At 38.0% G+C, this 19,792-nt stretch overlaps 1 protein-coding gene across 1 annotated transcript in view; it reads right to left on the bottom strand.

Annotated features, from left to right (window-relative positions):
• The window catches only part of LOC145693356 (uncharacterized), a 1,437,468-nt gene that overhangs the window by 286,757 nt on the left and 1,130,919 nt on the right, over positions 1 to 19,792 (bottom strand). The window contains exon 28 of the mRNA XM_081769283.1: positions 375 to 544. Coding sequence (XP_081625409.1) covers positions 375 to 544 — 170 coding nt within the window. The remainder of the gene's footprint in view (positions 1 to 374; positions 545 to 19,792) is intronic.

Here is a 19,792-nt window from a genome sequence, read left to right as displayed (position 1 = left end):
TAAGTAAGATATGAGCATTTAATTTCAAATGACACATAAACGAAAACTTTATTTAAACCGGTTAAGATAAACCGCACTTTAGAAGTAGTTACATAAAATTGAAGCTAACAGAATATTGACTTTTGGAATTGATTTCTAGTTTATATTGTAATCACTTAAGGCTTCAGCGAGAAGATATGTAAAGATAACTCTTTTAGTGTTACCAAAAATGTCATCTGTACATTGATTTACTAAAGAGGGAAAACTACATATCCTAGAATATGAGGTTACAGGTAAAAGAAACTGAATAAAACTGTATTTTGGTAACTTTAACACAAAATTCTATAAAATAATGGAAACGGACGAACACATTTTTTCTTTTTAATGAAACATACCACAGGTCCTCTCAATCCATCGAATCCTCTGTCACCTTTCAGCCCTGGTGGTCCTGGAGGTCCTGGTAGACCATCGATACCTGGTCGCCCTTTTTCTCCTTTCGGTCCAGGAATGCCTGGAGAGCCATCTAAACCTGGACGTCCTGGCTCTCCAGCTCTACCAGGAAAACCTGAAACAAGTTCTCTTGCATTTTTAGTTGATCTTGAATTTAAGATATTAGGATGTTTATATTATTGCCGTATAAGTTTTTTTTTACGCGTGTATATTTCTGAAGGGAACTCATTAATTCCATTGAAACATTCTAACAAATTTGCAAGCTTGATGGATGGGGTGTGATATCATCATACAACTCACTGTCCTTAAGAAACACAGAACTTTATTAATTACATGTGGTATCATGATCTTTATATTGGAACATACATAGTCTTATAGTGTCCGATTCTAGCACATCACTAGTTTACATCTTCTCCGATTAAAATCCTGTAAGATATATACCTTACAGGAATTTTGTAAACACACATGACTAGAAGCGCCCGGAGTTAATTTTCTAGGAAGGGGCCCATTTCCATTGTTGCTAGATTACGTCTGGTATTTAATATACGTGATTTGCTATATTACGTATACATTTTCAGGACCCAAAGGGGGGCCAGGTCCTCACCCTGCCCTCCCCTTCGGGCGCCCATGCACATGACATTGGTTAAGCTAAATAGAAACAAGAAATGTCCTGATTAATATGGAGCTGATGATTTCGTAACTTCTACTAAAGCTAATACTGTATTATAAAATACGAAGATTTTGTTATAGATCGTGTATTCTTCTTCTCATTAAACTACAAGAAAACACCGAATCTTCATCTCCGACTGGAAAAGTCAAAAATGCGTAATCAAGGAATTCATGATTCTCCGTCCTTAAGATGGAACACATCAGATTTTCCCATCAAGGAATGATTATTTGCCTGCTAATATTTGTTGTACTATTGTCAGAGGACGGAGGACAGTAATAACAGCTGGTAAACTGTAAATGGAACCACCTACTTTTCTCCGCGTAAGAAGGAAAGAAACACATGGCCATCATAAGTAGGCGTCTGAAAGATAGATTCTTATTAGTGAAATTAGGTTTTTAATATTCTGAAACGACCAACAATTCATCATTACAAAACTGTGTATTTAGAAGTGGAATAAGACCTACAAAGACTGGTGATTTTATGGGACGAATGGATTACCGTTTGGACGTGAGATCAACGCGCACACATTGAACATCTGTAGTTGGTACCTAAGAGTTGATGAGTGTATATGTTTTTTCGTGTATTACATTAAAGGACGCATATTTCTAAATAAACAGTGTTTTGTAATTCGATGAATCATTTGTAGAATTGTTCCTTCCAAAATTTTAAAGTTTTAGAAATGATCATAAGCCACTGAAAAAGGGGCTTACATCGAAATGCTTCAACGACAATGAAGTGCTCAAAACATCAATTATGGACTAGCTGGACTCAAAAAATGCAAACTTTTATTCAGAGGGTATACAGAAGTTTGGACCGCGCTTCCGGAAATGTATCGAAATTCATGGTGACTACGTCGGAAATAGCCGAAGTATGTACTTGTATATATTAATCTCAACACATTTTCTTTCCTGTTATTTTCTTTCTTTTCTTTTTCTTTTTTTTTAAATATCAGCCCTTATTTGTGACATGCACCTTCTATTTCTGAAAGTTTGGATAGTTCACCCGATTTTCTACTAGGGTAACAAAATTAACAAAAATCAACAAAAATGGGTGCTCCTTGTCGGAATAATACTTGATTATATATGTAAGTATGGAATTAACACTGTCAACCTTTGAGGAGTCATCTTCTAGCTACGAAGACTACTGTTAAATGATTATGAAATTCATATGGGACAACAGGGAAAGTATACTCTTACAAGCAAAAAAGAAATAATCAAAAGCGATTCAACATGTAGACGTTATGCTTGAGAATACGGACGACTATGGTATTAATATTGTCAGCCATAGAAGAGGTTTGTGAACATACAATCATTGAAGTCGGTTATTTAGGTTTTCACACTGCACCCGCTGATGTATTCGGAGAATGACCTAGCTCCGAAGACGCTCATTAAATCGCTATTAAATTTAAATGAGCACGCCGGAAATGGGTACTCTTCCAAGCAAAAAAGAAGTAATCGAAATCGGTGAACCCATGTCGAAGTTATGCGTGACGATGTATACAATTACGGTATTAATACTGTCAACTGCTGAAAAGCTTCTTAATCTAGCTTAAAGCCTTTTGTTAAAACCAACGGCAAAGTACACACTTTCAAAGAAACATAATAGGTGCACCTATGTCGAAGCTATGAGTGAACATATACACATTAAAGTTGGTTAATAACGGTTTTGACCCTCTTGTTGAGGTAGTTTGTGGTCTAGCTCCGAAGACTCATTACATCCTGATAATATTTATAGCAGATCACGGGGGAACTATATTCTTTCAAGCGAAAAGGTGAGCACCAAAATCAATGTACCTATGTTGCAGTTAGGCGTCAACATACCCAGAACATACCAGCACTGGCGTCTCTGGCATGTAAAATTTTTTTGGGGGGGGGACATCAAAGAAAGTGATTTAAATGGTACTACCTACCCTAACTTGTTTATTATCTTCGATTCCATTTGTTGCCTTTCTGCTTACCTTCACGGACCCCTAAGGTATATTATTAGAACACTATTATAATTGTTTCGTAGCCTGAATATTATATTCCAAATAAATATAATGATTATTATTTATATGTTATTCTGTCGTTAGTAAGTAAATTAAATTAGAAAAAAGATATTGAATATTTTGTACTCCAAAATATTGGAGGGGACGCGTCCCCCTCGTCCCCCCCCCCGCCAGAGACGCCCATGCATACCAGTTACTTAAATAATGGGGAAAACGGAGGTAGCATCTTGTAGGGGATCTGGGAAGAAGGAAAAAGTGTCTACCAGACATCGGGCGGAATATATGTCCCTCCAAAGTTATATAGTTTCGGACATAATAATTCGGATACAACAAGATATAACGATACAAGATATAACGCGTAGCGATATAGTTTAAATTTTTGAAGAAAAATGTTGCGTGCACTATTATCAGGTTGGTGCAAATAAAATGTCCAGTTTTGGCATCTGGCAGAAAAGTGCCTCATCAACACAATACAGGGACAGAATAAGATCACGTGTATCAAAGTACACAAGTTCAATGAAAGAGAATGAGCCACCCATCTACCCATATGACAATATGCTGAGGATAAATTAGGACAAAAGCTGTCCATTAGTAAAATGTGTTGTTTACGTATGTTGTTAATAATTTTTTATACATAAAATAGACAAGCTGCAAAACCCACATCAGAAAGTATATATCGTAATCCTAGAGAACAATTACCAAATTTTAATTTTGACAACTTCCAAAATTAAGGTCGTGTCCAAAAGTGGTAAGTACAAACTTTGATTACACAAGTTCAAAGTATTGGATTCCACACTACATAGTGAACACAAATCTATAATAAACAATTTGTCAGATTAGTTTTTGATCTGCGCTATCGTGTAGCACCTCATCCTGGTAGAACATGGAATATTTATAACGAAAGAACACAGAATTCAAAGTGCTGATCCAAACAGAAAGCAAGCTAATGAGTAAAAGTTACCTGGAGATTTTCTAGATTGAAAACGGATGATTTTGCGATTATTAAAGATATAAAAATATCGTTTATTTTATGAATATGCGGGCATGAATAAGTGTGCTGTTTTCCTGTCACACTTGTGCTAACGATTTCAGAGGCTGCACTCGATCAGCACATCTAGAATATTTTGTCACTTCATGTCTTCCATCTGCAGATTAACAAGAAAGTTGCATAGAGATGGTGAATATATTCATAATCTGTTATACAAAAAAAAAAAAAAAAAAAAGTTAAAAAATGACTAACCCAATGACGACTTTCCTGGGTATCCACACAATAGGAGATGCTTCAAAGGCCTACAGGAGACCAGAAACACCTAGGGTTAGAGTCCTGAAGGCACCAGCGTAGTGCTGTTTTTAACCACTGTGATCACAAAATAACTTGGAATTGCATAGCGAACTAAGGCAGGCAAGTAGCAATAGGATCAGGATAAAGAAGGTGCAGAAAGATGTGTTATTTACAGTGAATGTAACTTTAAAATACTATGGAAAGTACAAACTATATAAGATGAGATGTTTATATTGTGTATAAATATATGCCATGCGATAACTTTCATTGTAATGACATTTACGCAAATCACAAATTGCTTTAGTTAGAGTGCGACGCTATACGTGTAAGTAAATTCCTTAGATGTTAGTCTCTGTCTGTGACTCAGCAGATTTGACTCATAAATCTTCGAAGTGTTCCCATATTTTTGAACTGCACCAAAAGTATACACATATTAACAAATAAGTCTAATAGAAAAATAAGTTTTGGAATGAACAATATTTGCAAAATTTGAGAGGCCTATCTGTCACTATGAAAAACTAATGTATAAAGAGCATATTTTATGGAGACCTGAGACCTTTAATTAAAAGTAGAAATAACAGAAGTGTAAGAGTTACTACCTTATAACTTTTCATGAAAGAAGCCCTAGATACCGCATACACCCTGTGAGAATTAAATATTACAAACTACATTAAATGGATCGTTCGATTGCGTCTTCAGCACACTATTCCTGTCTAGTATTCGCTTCCCTTCACTTTCGCGACTCTCAATGTTCCCACTGAGTTATGAAGCAAATCTATGTGAAAACACAGCAATCAGATATGAAAAATTGCTAACAGAAAAAGAATTTCAAGTTAGATGATGATTTTGAAAGGGATTGTATCTTTATTACAGGTAGCTTTAATAGGGTCTATATTTCAACTCTACAGAAAGACTTGCCTATTATTTGTTAGGGTTAATATTGATTATACGCATAAAGAGATTATACGAAATAATAAATTCTGAAAACATTTGTGAAAGCGGAGTAATCACATTTTTACAGGTATTTGACATTTACAAGTATTTGATAGTTCGTTTACAAAAGAGGAGCTTATAAGCAGAGCCGTGCCGTGGAAAATCAGCGCCCGGGGCGAGAGTACACGACGGCGCCCCCATACATATATTCTAAGCAATTTTTCGTATCTTTTTCTCCCTCTTTATCCCGAATTTTTCGCCGAATTACTTCGGCGCCCGGGGCCTTCGCCCCGTTCGGCCCCCCCGGCACGGCCCTGCCTATAAGGCATGAGGACACTATTTCCATAGGGAAATGTGACTTGCATATATATATATATATATATATATATATATATATATATATATATATATATTGTAGATGTATCCGATAATCAATTATTATCATTATCGTTTTATTGTTTATTATTTAAGATTAATCAGATTCAAAATCGTATTGTAATAAAGTCAAGTTTTGTTTCATAAAGAATCAGAGAAAAGGTAAACATTAACATGGAGTAAGAGATTACACACGATGTTGTTATTGTTTATGTGATGTCGTCTTGACACAGTGTTTGCATTATGTTGAAAAGACAAGAATTAAGAAAAGAGCTTGTAAGCTTTAAGTTTTAAAATGATGTAAGATATTTGTGTATTCAGCTTGTTCACAGAATACATAATTTCGGATATGACATAATATGCAGATTGGCAGAAATAAACTGTCTGAGAATTTTGGACATGGCACAACAATGGAGAAACGAAAGTTTTCCAACAGCTAAGACATTTGACGTCACTCCAGAGTTGAGGAGACACATTCCATCGTCTGGAAGAAGGCATAAAAACCAAATCCTTGTGGTATTGGGAGGGAAGTTGAGTAGAGGTACTCAAGCGTTAACAGTCTAGAGAGAAGAGGTGAGCGAGGTGTGGGAAACCTCAGTCTCAGGTTCGAGACCAGACGGTCTCCAGCTGTTGGTTGACAGCTGGACAACAGTCGAAGAGTCAACGATTATCCAGTTTCCAGTCATCATCCATGTTCCAGACAACAGGCAGATCCAGGTATGTCATCGGCTACGTTGTGGCCTATGTTTAAATTCTCAGAAGTTTATAAGTACTTAATCTGAGAGTGTCATGCCATATCTAACGCTAAACATCACACTTTACACTTAACTTAATTAAATCAGAATACAGTAATTATTTAAACTTATTTGATGTTGATCATCTGAAATAACCTCTTGCTACACATACAGTAAACTTGGTTAATTTCTGTCCATTTCGGATAATGGACGAAAGCAACCTATCTCCATCAGTAAGCATTTCATCCCCAGATTTCAGGCACCGATGCAGCGAAGTTGAAATGGTGGAGATGCTGGGTAATATTATAATTTCTCCGTGTAGCTTAATTATATACATAGGCGTCAATATCTCTATACACATGTAAATAACTGCATTTCAGATAGTCTAATACATTTAAGCTGTATAAGGTACAACTTCTTCTAAAGCATATTCCCAGTTAGCTGGGGTCGGCTTTTCGGATCGCTTCTCTCCATCTGTTTCTATCTTGTGTCATATCAGCTGTGACAACACACTGCACATCTTCTTTAACATACTCTTCCCACTTCTTCTTTGGTTGACCTCGGGCTCGTTTTCCACTCACATCTGCAGCATCTACTAGGCAAGCTACGTTACAGCGCATAAAATAGATGTGGTTTGGATACTTCTTACCTTAGCAAGACTATCCATGGCTTTGGATTGAGTATTTTAACAAAAGAAACACTGACCAAAGCTTAAAACCCACTGTAGTTTTCAGAAACTATCGAACATAAATGAAAGTACAGATATAATTTTTTATCTGTAAGTTTAATTTTTAATAATGAAAGTTTAATTTTTTTAACAGATATATACAGGTGGGGATCAGAAAAATGGAAACACCTGTAGTTGGCAACACGTCAGATGTATGGGTTGGCAGTGGTGACGTGGCGCCCGCAGCGCCGGAACGCTGGTGGTAGTGTGTTAGGTCTATCTCCATACTACGTCAGGCGCAGTGGAACAGCAGTGTCCAGTGGCTGCAGCAGACGGAGGTAGTGTAAAATGGGAAACCTCTCAGATTTTCAGAGGGCAAATTGTTGGTGCGCGGTTATGTGGAGTGAGTGTGACGGCAGTGGCTACTGTGTTAAGTGTGTCGCGTGGGACAGTGTCGAAGGTGATGACTGCCTACACAACACACGGGAAAACCACATCGGGGAAGCGAAACAGTGGGCGGAAGAAAATCATGAGTGACAGGCCACGCCGGGTATTAAAGCGCATTGTCACGCAGAACCGTCGTGCCACTGCGGAGCAAGTGACGGAGGAATTTAATCAGCACCTCCCCCACACCCTGTTTCGACAATCACAGTCCGCCGCGAATTACATGACATGAACTTACGGGGTCGTGTTGCACGGGCCAAACCGCTCACCAGGAACCATAACGCTTTCGCACGCCGCAAATGGTGCCGCGACCATACAACTTTGACCTTTGAGGACTGGAAACGTGTGATATGGTCGGATGAGTCATCCTTCACCCTATTCCCAACCACGGGCCGTGTTTATGTGTGGAGAACGCCCAAAGAAGGTTATGAACTGCAGTGTCTCCGCCCAACTGTGAAATATGGCGGCGGCTTGGTGATGCTGTGGGCCGACATATCATTGTTTTCATTGGGTCCTGTGGTCACACATAGCGAACGAATCACTGCCAATGATTATGTCGCAATTGTAGGAGACCACTTGCATCCTATGGTCCGGATGTTGTTCCCGGACAATGACGCCCTCTTCCAGGATGATAATGCACCCATTCACAGAGCTGGCGTTGTTGCAGCGTGGTTTGAGGAACATTGGGATGAAGTTCAACACCTCCCCTGGTCCGCCCAATCCCCAGATCTCAACATAATTGAATATCTGTGGTCAGGGCCGGCCTTAGGTGGTGCGGGGCCCGATTGGAAACATTTTGTGGGGCCCCAGGTTTACAACTAACTTGCGCCAAGGTGTGTAGAATCTATCTTTATATATATATATATAGTACGGCGCTAAATTCGTTGTACCAAAGCAGAGGAGTGATTCTTGAGAGTAAAACAAACAAAAAAGTTCCAATAAACATAGGGCGAAAACCCCATCGTTTACGTGTTACAGGCTGCCGAAATCATGAAACAATGAATTTTAAAGGTTCATAGCTCCAAAACTATGGAACCTACCTTGGTCGGGTCAAGACCAGTTATGAACTAGTATGTGCCCTATCCAAAAATGCGTGTTTCAGAATCCTGAGGTGCTTCCCCAACAATTTTTATAGAGGGAGTTTGACTACGGGCCTATGATATAAAGTACTCTCCAACTACCTCCATAAAAAATTTTGCGTGAGTACCTTAGAATTCTAAAACATTTATTTTTGGGTAGAGCACATACTAGTTCCAAAGTGGAGTCTTAAGCCGAATACACTAGGTCCAATAGTTTTGGAGCTATGGACCTCATTTTTTAATGTTTTCGGCAGCCTATAACACGTAAACGATGGGGTGTCTATGTTTATAAGAACTTTTTTGTTTGTTTTGCTCTCAGGAATTACTCCTCTGTTTTTGTACAACGAATTTAGCGCCATACTATATATATATATATATATATATATATATATATATATATATATATCTTGCACTCTCCCTGCTGGTCTAGTGGTTATACCCATTTTCCTTTGTAACGTTTTCTTCCATGTGCAAAATGTTCTGGTGAAAACACTCACTCTGTTCATTACTTATAGCAGCTAGTTTTTCAGAGAAATAACAAATGAAAATGCAGATAGTGAGTGAATGAATTTTAAAATACATATTTTACCCTTTTGCTTCCCAATTTTTCAAGAAGGTTCTGTGCCAGTATTTCAGTTTTCTTCTCTTACAAGTGAACTTGTCGATATCGAAATCTAGTTTCTTGACCAAACTTGGGAGAGAAATGTGAAATATGAAGAAACGAGTGTAAGCAAAATTTAAAGTGCTTCCGTCTGTATAGACGGCTGCAGTGGCCAAAATCCTGATTGATCAGAATAAGCCGTAACAATGTGTTTCAAGTTTGAAAATTTCATTTTATTTGTAAAACGGGTAAAGGGATGATAAACAAAAACACATTAACCGACACCGGGAGGAAGTAGACATCTATCGGTATTTGAGGGTATGCGTATTATCACCGCCATATTGAAATCGGCCATCTTGTATCCCACTCGATTTTTTAAATAGGAAGGGAGTCATGTATCAAATTGGGCTGAAATTTTAAGAGAAATATAATGGACTTATGGAAGTCTATGTTTCCATAAGTTTATATTTGTAAGACATAATGAAACGCCCATTGAGATGAATTCGTTGACTCAAAGATTTCTTAAGAGCTGTATCCTTTTGAAAATAGTTCAAATCAGGAAAATCTAATGAATGCTAGGTAGAACATCGTAGGTAGCTACTTATGAAAGATATAATCAGCTTGAAATCGACTGCAGACAAAATGAAATGATGATCAGAGCCGTAGCTAGAGATTTCGGCGCCCGGGACGAAGTAGAATTCAGCGCCCCTACACTCACCATGCCAAATTTTGTTCATACATATAAGAAGTATCTTTTGTTGTTGTACCACACTGAATAGCTACTTGGACAGGTCATTGCAACAAACAAAAGAGATTATTACGTATTCTTTTACAAATAAGATATGTTTTCAAGAAGCTTATTTCCGACTTTTTCTTTTGTAAAACTTGATAACTACCTTTGGTTGTATACAAATCCATTTGGAGAACAGTTATGGAAATTTACAACTATTTCCAATGTTTCATATTATTGATAAGAAATGAAATTTCAATACATTAGAAACTATAACCTTTTAAAATGTTCGAAATGGATGACAGATGTAACTTCCAGTAATAATTGTAAACTTTTGTAATTTTGTTCTGTATGTGACCACACAAATAGTTTTAATTTCGATTCTTTTAAGATAAAAAAACATTTTATGAAATGTAACGGAAATTCAGAAGAAGCTTACTTGTGAATTTCTCAAGATTGATCGATGGAGGTTAAGAATATGTTTAAAACTTGTATTTAAAATCCAAAATATAGTTTGGCTATTATATATGCTTGAAATTAAAGTAATTCCTTAACGAATGAAAGTTCTGAATTTAACTTTACTTATTATTAATTAACATATTAAAGATACACTAACATCTACACTACCATATATATATATATATATATATATATATATATATATATATATATATATATGTGTGTGTGTGTGTGTGTGTGTGTTTTGTATGTATGTAGATAGATAAAAGTCGTAGATACGTATGCACAAAAAGTAATATGGTACTGATCAGTCTCTGAAAGAGACGAAATTCGTTGGATTAGGTTCTGACCCTTAAGAACCTATTCTACAACTGCTCCAAGTTCGATAATGTTATTATTCCCCTTGTTTAATTTAATTTTTAATATTCCCGCATACATAGTAGCTTGTGTGTGTCTCTATACTCCTCTCATTTCCATACCACCATTCTCATCGTCACATTGTGATTACTCCGATTTGGTAGAAAAAGCGTGACGAACTCATCACCATCAAAATACTGAACGCGTATTCCAGACTTTGCCCGTTTCTGATTTTCAAAACACTCCTGCGTACACTATAAGTCACTACTCGGCACCTTGTATATCACATCGTCATTAAGAAATTATATATAATATTATTATATAAAGTTATTATATATAACTTTATATCATATATCATAAATCATATATAATAAGTAAAAACTTATTGCAATTGAATTTGTCATTCAATTGCAATTGAAATTAATTGGCAATTAATTTAATCGCAATTGATTTCCACAGCAATTACTTTCAATTGATTGATCAATTGCAATTTATTTTCACAGATTAATTTTCAACACTGTAGTTCAGAGATGGCGTGGGGCAATGAAAACTTTAGCCACGACCAACTGACCCAACACTCATCGTGACCCACGACCCACCGTGACCCACTTTGACCCACCACCCACCATGAACTACTCTCACCCACTGTGGCCCACAGACCCACCAAAACCCACTGTCATCAACAGACCTATGATTCACGCTCTCTTCTCTACTGACTAAAGAGTTTAAACTTGTAATAAAACAAGGCTATGATATTATCACTAATCTGAGTTCGAATTTCTACGATCAATCGCTCAAGCACCGCTCTATTACAATAACGTTGGATCTGACCATTCTAATATAAATAAAATAAAGAGTTTGTTTGTGTAGCTTGGTTTAGTCCCCAGATCAGGACGAAGAGTTTTTTTTTTATTTAAAAAAATCGAACTAGGGAGCCTCAGGGGGACGTTTACGGGGACCGGCCTAGGGACCAGACAATTTGACTGAGAGTTAACAAATTTTGGTCACGGATACCTTGGTCCAGGGCGAAGCGTTTTTGACAAAATTCGAACCAGGGGGGGTCTCAAGGGGGAGTTTACCGGGACATGTAAAAGTAGTAGAAAATGACCGATATTAGTGTCGATTTCATAGTTTTCGCGGTCGCTGAGATCAATGGTGAAGCTCCGATCACATTAACTTCCAAATTCACCCTATTCTGCTGCGGGCCAGGGGTCATCGGGGGGAGGGATACCGAAACGTAAAAGTAATCCAAAATGACCGATATTAGTCTCAAATCCATAGTTTTCGTGGTCACTGAGATCAATGGTGATATTACTATTAGCGATGACTTTCAAATTCATCTACCATTATATGCGGGCCTCGGGTCGCCAGAGGGGGGAATTCCGAGACATGTAAAAATAACACTAGTTAACAAAGGTTTTGTTACATAAAAGGAAATACCTGTTCTTAAAGGAACTTTTTGCGCTGAATTCGAATATGCACTCGGTTTTTCTCCATCACGTACGATTTTCCCGTAACAGAGGGATTTTCGGGAAAATCCCTCAATAATTTCCCTTTTCGTTTATTTTACACCCCAAGATCTTGTCCCCTTGCATATACTAACATAGAAATTATACCTAAGTATACCTTGATTCATATTTAAAAAACCCTCCAACTTTCGTAATAATCGCTTTATTCTTTCTAGAGAAATAAATATGTTTGTATGTATACTGTGTGTACTGTTTATTGCACCTTATAGTAATGCTTTCAGATCTCTTAAGTTGAGGTAAAACGTTTTGCTTTATTACCACAAACACATATATAAAATATAATACAATATAATTTACAAGTGTGACAATTTACAATAAACAATAATACAAATGCACCAAAAGGTCATGAAAAGACAATCAAAACTATCACAATATATGAAACTTCCATTGGGTTACAAAAACGTACACTACTTCCTTCTTTTGTAAGAAATGTTGCATTCTCTAACAAGACCCCAACAATAGTCCCCCATTATTGAAGGATCCCATCGTCCCTGGTACCTTTTCTCCATTGCCATTATATCTTGGTGGAATCTTTCCCCCTGTTCGTCGCTGAGAGCACCTAGGTTAGCAGGAAAGAAGCTGAGGTGGGAGTGCAAAAAGTGGATTTTTAAAGACATCCTACAACCCAACTCTTTGTATTTCTGTACCATGTCCTGTACGATTTCTGTGTAACTCTCAGCTTTGTTATTGCCCAGAAAGTTGCGCACAACACACTTAAATGCTGTCCAGGCAGCTAGCTAAGCACTTTAACTTGCTGTCAAAGCTATCATCAAGCATTAATTTCCTAATTTGGGGACCAATAAACACTCCCGCTGAAATCTTAGCATCACTCAGGTTAGGGAACTTATCTCGCAAATACTTGAAACCTTCACCAGATGTGTCCATGGCTTTGACAAAGTTTTTCATAAGTCCTAACTTGATATGAAGTGGCGGTAGTAATATCTTATTAGGATCTACCAAAGGAGCGTATTTGACGTTGCATTCTCCAGGTACGTAATTCACTCTAGTTTCCCATTCCTTCACTTCATAATGTTTGTCATCAGCTCGGCTATCCCATAAACATAAAAAACATTGGTACTTCGTGTAACCGCACTGCAGTCCTAATAAAATACCAACTACCTTGAGATCACAACATATTTGCCAACAATGGTCCTTGTAATTTATAAGATTTAGCAAAGTTGACATGGTGTCATAGGATTCCTTACTCTTCACTGAGTGCGCAAGTGGTATAGAAGGTTTTTTATTTCCATTATGTAAAAGGACAGCTTTAAGGCTGACCTTTGACGCGTCGATAAATAACCTCCATTCTTCTGGAACGTAAGGAATTCCCAGCTCCGCCATCAACCCATTTATATCCGTACATACGCACACATTATCTTGCATTGAGAAATAGCTTGAAAATTGAACATGCCTTTTCCTGTACACTGATATGTTCGTTTCTGCATCCAATAAGTTCCACTGCTGGAGCCTTGATCCCAGAAGTTCCGCCTCTTGTTTTGTCAGGTGCAAATCACGGACTAGGTCATTAAGTTCACATTGCCGGATGAAATGTGGCTCGCGAACACAGTCAGGGATGAACGTTGGATCCTTGGATGTACATGTTGATGTCGATGGTTCATCAAGGTCATGATCATCATCAGAGTCTTTTGGTCATATCTCTTCCCAGTTGGTAGGGGGCTCGGGAAGTGGAAGTTCATCCCCGTGCGGAATAGGTCTAATTGCGGATTTAACGTTGGGATAACTTATTGTGTATTTGCTTTTTTTAGAATGTCCCTTAACTACTGTGAGACAAAAATAACAATCATCCAGATGGTTGGTGGGTTCTCTCCACACCATTGGTACAGCAAATTTCATGAACCTCCGTTTCCCTTTGGCCCATGCAAGTAAAGTGACGTAGCACGACGCACAAATTATGTTGGGTGCCCAAGTTTTGTCCTGATCTCCCACACGACATCCGAAATATATATAATATGCTAGATTCACCGATGGCGTAATGGATCTACACTGTCCTTTAACTACAAACTGGCCACACAAATAACAAAAACTATTTGGTGAGTTAACACACGAACGCCGTCCTCTTGACGCCATTGTACTGATCACAAACTAAACTTCTGGTCTTAGTTGGGTATAATGCCGTTAAGATCAAACATGAAAGCACTCTTAGCAGCAAAGACAACTTTGAAAGTGAAGTAGTGTTAAACCACACGTCAATATAAAAATGTACAAAACTCCCTCACCAGGTGTCAAGAACACAAGAAAGAAAGAAATGCGCGTGGGGAGGGGGGAAACGATACCGTAGTGGAAAATTCAGACTGCATTAGTTCATTGTTGTCAACAATGAGTCTGTATTCCATTCTTTCTTTCTTTTGCATTCTGTTACATTTGATAACAAATATTGATAACCATTTCATGAACAAAAGGAAAAAACTTGGAGAATTGTATATATATGTATTAAGATATACATATACTGTACGTTTAAGAAAAATATACGTTGGAAGTACATTCTATTTTTATACACGTTTCTAATTTACAGAGAGCAATACAAGTGTGTTGTTGACTATTGTAAATATTCATTTTTATGTCTGTGTTTGTAGTAATAAAGCAAATCGTTTTTACCCTAACTCAGGAGATCTGAAAGCATTACTATCAGGTGCAATAAACAGTGCACACAGTATACATACAAATATATTTATTTCTCTAGAAAGAACAAAGCGATTTTTACGAAACTTTTAGGGTTTATTAAATATAAATCAAGGTATACTTAGGTATAATTTCTATGTTACTATATGTAAGGGGACAGGAGCTAGGGGAATAAAATATCTGAAAAAGGGAAATTTTTGAGGGAATTTCCCGAAAATCCCTCTGTTACGGGAAAACTGTACGTGATGGAGAGAAACCGAGTGCATATTCGAATTCAGCGCAAAAAGTTCTTGTAAGATCAGGTGATTTTTCTCATGTTACAAACAAAAAGTTTAAATTTGTTAACTAGTGTAATCGAAAATTACCGACATTAATGTCAAATCCATACTTTTCGGGGTCGCTGAGCTCAATGGTGAAACTCAAGACCGTGTTTACTTTCACTTTTAGCCCCCATCAGCTAAGGAACGGGGGCATTATAAAGGGTTTCACGAGACATGTAAAAATAATCCACAAGACCGATATTAGTGTCAAATCCATAATTTTCGCGGTCGCTGAGATCAATAGTGATACTTTCATTAGCGATGATTTTAAAATTCAACCACCATTGTATGCGGGCCGGAAGTCACCGGCGGTGGAGAACTGCGAGACGTAAAAATAATGGAAAATTACCGACATTAGTGTCAAATCCATAGTTTTCGCTGTCGCTGCGATGGATGGTGATACTCCCAAAGGTGTTGACTTCCAAACACAACCCCCATCGGCTTTGGGCCAGAATCGTTGTTTTATCAAGTTGGAACCAGATTATCATAGGGGCGTTTACTGGGATATGTAAAAGTAGTAGAAAATGACAGATGTTAGTGTCTCATTCATAGTTTTCGAGCAGGGGCGGATAGGCCACCGGGCTCCCGGGTGGCGCCCGGTGCGCCCCCTCAACGGATCGCCCCCAAGATGCAACATATAAAAGAAAATTTCGGATTCGGAGCAGATGCATAGTGATTTGTGCGAAGAACGGGCATAACACCTAGTACGAAATGATAAAGTTTTTGTCATGCACCAAATTACAATGAATTCATTTATATGGATAATTATTACAATTATCATTGATAATTATTTCCTTGTTGAATTATAGATACTTTTCAGTGGAAAAAAGAATAAAATTTGAAAGTTCCAAATCAAGGTAAAGTAGACCAACTTAAAGGGAAAAAGTATAAAATTTTCCGTACTATTAAGCATACCGTACGAACTTAAAATTTCCATGTAATTAAGCTTACAGTAGAAATTTTATGTCTCTTTTTTCTCACAACTTGATTTCCTTGTGCTCTGAACGCTAAACACAAGCTTCAACAATTGTTATAATAGAAAGCAGTGGATATATAATGCCAAGAACTGTACAATTTGTTTCTCAACTAAAATCGATCGTTTTTGATTTTTTTTTTTTTTTTTTTACAAATCAACCCACTACCAATTTTTCATACATAGAAATACTTCCCCCATAAAAGAGATTTTTTTTAAAAAAAATCTAGGACATGTTCTGCTTATTTTTACCTCCATAAATTGATGTCAAGTTTCGTGTCGAGCCGAGTTTCACAAATAGCTCCCTCGTTCAGCTCGTTTTAACTCGTTCTGAAATCATGATCTGATTATACAGAAAAGCGAAAGCGATGAGAAATGTAAGCAGTAATGTAGAATACTTTTCGTGGTGCTCACGACAGGATTGCCTCGTACTTTTAGTGCATCTCGAGGGGTACTTTTAGTGCATCTCTTCTCGTCTCGATACCGAAACGACGATAGATTTTTATAACGAGACATCCTAAAATGCGTCATTAACTTGTTCCGCCACCAACGAATTTTGAGATGGTTTCTTTTGCATCATTTTGTGCCATTTTGTACGCCTATTGCCATTTTTGTGCGTCACCGCAAGTGGGTCAAAAGGGGCCTACAAATATGGCAGAACAAGTTAATGCTGTTCTGCCACCAACAAATTTCAAGGTCGTTTAGTCAGATTGTTTTTTGCGCGTTTTGTGCCGTCTTGTGCGCCTACTTCCACGTTGTGTGCGTCATGAAAAGTGGGTTAAATTGGGTCTTCAAGATGGGACGAAAATGACCCACTGTTACTCCACCAACGTATTTCGAGGTCGCTTCTTTCGCATCATTTAGTGCCAGTTTCTTTCGTTTTGAGCGCGTATTTTCATGCTTTGTGTGTCACTAGAAGTGGGTCAAAATGGGTCTCGAAGGTGGGATGAAAATGACCCACTGCTCTGCCGCTACCGAATTTCGAGGTTGTTCCTTTCGCAGTTTCGTCCAACCTTGGAGACCCATTTTAACCCAGTCCCATGACGCACAAAACGTGGAAGTAGATGCACAAAACGGCACAAAACGATGTGAAGGAAACGACCACGAAATTTGTTGGTGGCGGAATATCATTAACTTGCTCCGCCATATTTGTAGGCACATTTTGACCCACTTCCGGTGACGCACAAAAACTGGGAATATGCGCAAAAAGCGACACAAAACACGCATAAAACATGCAAAACAAAGCACCTCGAAATTCGTTTTTGGCGGAAGAAGTTAATGACGCCGGGAGCACCAATATAAGTATATACTGTAGTTCTTACTATCAAGGCTGAGAACTGCACGGTCCAATTTTTTAGCCAAAGTAGAAGCTCAACCGTGATAGAGTTGTCAACCGGCTCGGCTCGGTTCAACTGAGCGAACAGCTTGAGCTGGCTTGGTTGGGATGACCCATCGACAGGGCTCAATTGAGCCGATGGCTTTAGCCGGCTCAGTAGGGACGAGTCATCGACTCGGTTCGATTGGAGCTAATGGCTCGAACCAGCTCCGTTCAAATGAGTCTATCGGCTGGGTTCGAGTCAGCTCAACTGATCCTATAGCTCGAACCGGCTCAGTTGCGGTGAGCAATCAGCTCGGTTCGGTTCGGCTCGGGTGAGCCATCGGCTCGTGCTTTCTCGGTTGGGTAAGCTCTTGGTTCCGCTCAATAGGGAATGTGCTGTGAGCAAGCCGCTTGAGTCATTGACAACCCCAAACCCGGGCCGAGCATTTTTGAACATGTTTAACTGGAGTCCTATAACTTTTAACAATTTTTTTCACGAGCCTCGTGACCGATGTCCTTGCCTCCTGACGACCGAGAACAACAGTCAACTAATTTGTAGAATTCAGATACAAACCTCCTATATCTCATGTTTATACACGGTGTTATAATAATAATTAGTTAATGTAGTAGTAGTAGTACCATTGATAATTATATTGTCTATGTAGGATACTTCAAGAGAATAGTACTTGTAACTACACAAAGGATTTAGCTCGAATTGGCTCGTTTTGGCTCGACTCGACTCGAAAATCGATACGAATTCGAGTCGGGTTGAGGGAAATTTTTCGAGCCGAGTTCTCAGGTCGAGCTCAAAGACGTCTGCTTCGAGTCGAGTCGAGTTTTCAAGAAAACTCGCTTGAATTCGCTCGTGCCGATCCCTATATGGGAAGTAGTTAGCCGGAATAGACTTTTTCCGGTACCGACCGCTTTCGTTCGTCAAGACGAGTTGACATATATATATATATATATATATATATATATATATATATATATATATATATATATATATATATATATATATATATATATATATATATATATATATATATATATATACTGTATGTGTGCAAACGCTTGAAACACCCTACCCCTGAAACCTGTATTAGGTAGCATGTACCGGAACTGGCTGACCGGAATTGACCAATTTCAATACTGACCTTTTCTTTTGTCAAGGCAGTGATTGATATATATGTTGCATGTGTGCAATCGTTTCAAATACCTCACACCCGGAAAATGTATTAGGTACTATGTACCGGAAGTGAGTAATACAGGTACTGACCGCTGGTGTTCGTCAACACGAGTTAATTGATATATATATTCCATGTGTGCAAAAGCTAGAAATACCAAAATCTTGGAAACTGTATTAGGTGCCATGTACCGGAAGTGGCCGACCAGAAGTAACCAATTTCGATACAGATCGCTTTCTTTCGCCAGGGTAAATTAATAATTATGTTGCACGTGTTCATTCGTTGAAAATAACCAACTCCAGAAAATCTGTTAGGTACTGTGTACCGGAAGTGAGCAGTTCAGGTACCGACCGCTTTTCTTCGTCAGCACGGGTTTATTGATATAAACATATACTGTATGTTGCGCGTGTACGAAAGCTAGAAACACCGCAGCCTCTGGAAACTGCATTAGGTAATGTGCACCGGAAGTGGTTGACCGCAATGATGAATTCCGGTACCGATCGCTTTCTTTCTTCAAGCCAAGTTGATTTATATATATATGTTTCATGTTTATAATGATTGGAAATACTCCACCCCCGGAAACTGTATTATTCCCAATTACCCGCAAATTTTGAGACTTTTCTAATGATAGGATCTGTTTTCTTAATCGCCGATTTTGCCGGCAGTCGCTGCTTTTGTCGGCCGTTGGTTTAGCAGTCAATGTTTGTTCGTAAATTGTATCCATGACGGGCATATAGAATTCTTTCGATGGGGATAGAACCATAAACTTAATATATTTAAAAAATACTGAGTTTCACGACTTTCGTCCCAGGGGGGCAAAGGGATGGTAGTTATCCAGCATTTCTTATAAGTACCTTATTTGAAATATGTACAACAGTAACAAGTGGACGACACAATACACACACATCTTTTTATCTTCAGTTTTAATTGCTGATTTCAATTGCAGTTAACAATTACAATTAACAATTACAAGTTTCAATTGCCAATTGCAATTAACAATTAAATGTTTTAATTGCACCTTTTGCGATTGACAGTTAACAATTAAAAGCTTCAATTGCTTGGCGACCAATAAACAATTAAC

This window comes from Thermobia domestica, chromosome 8 (genome assembly GCF_964235325.1).
Source record: "Thermobia domestica chromosome 8, izTheDome1.hap1.1, whole genome shotgun sequence".
Lineage (NCBI taxonomy): Eukaryota > Metazoa > Arthropoda > Insecta > Zygentoma > Lepismatidae > Thermobia > Thermobia domestica.
Note: the sequence above shows the minus strand (reverse complement) of the source record. Positions and strands in the feature narration are given on the sequence as shown.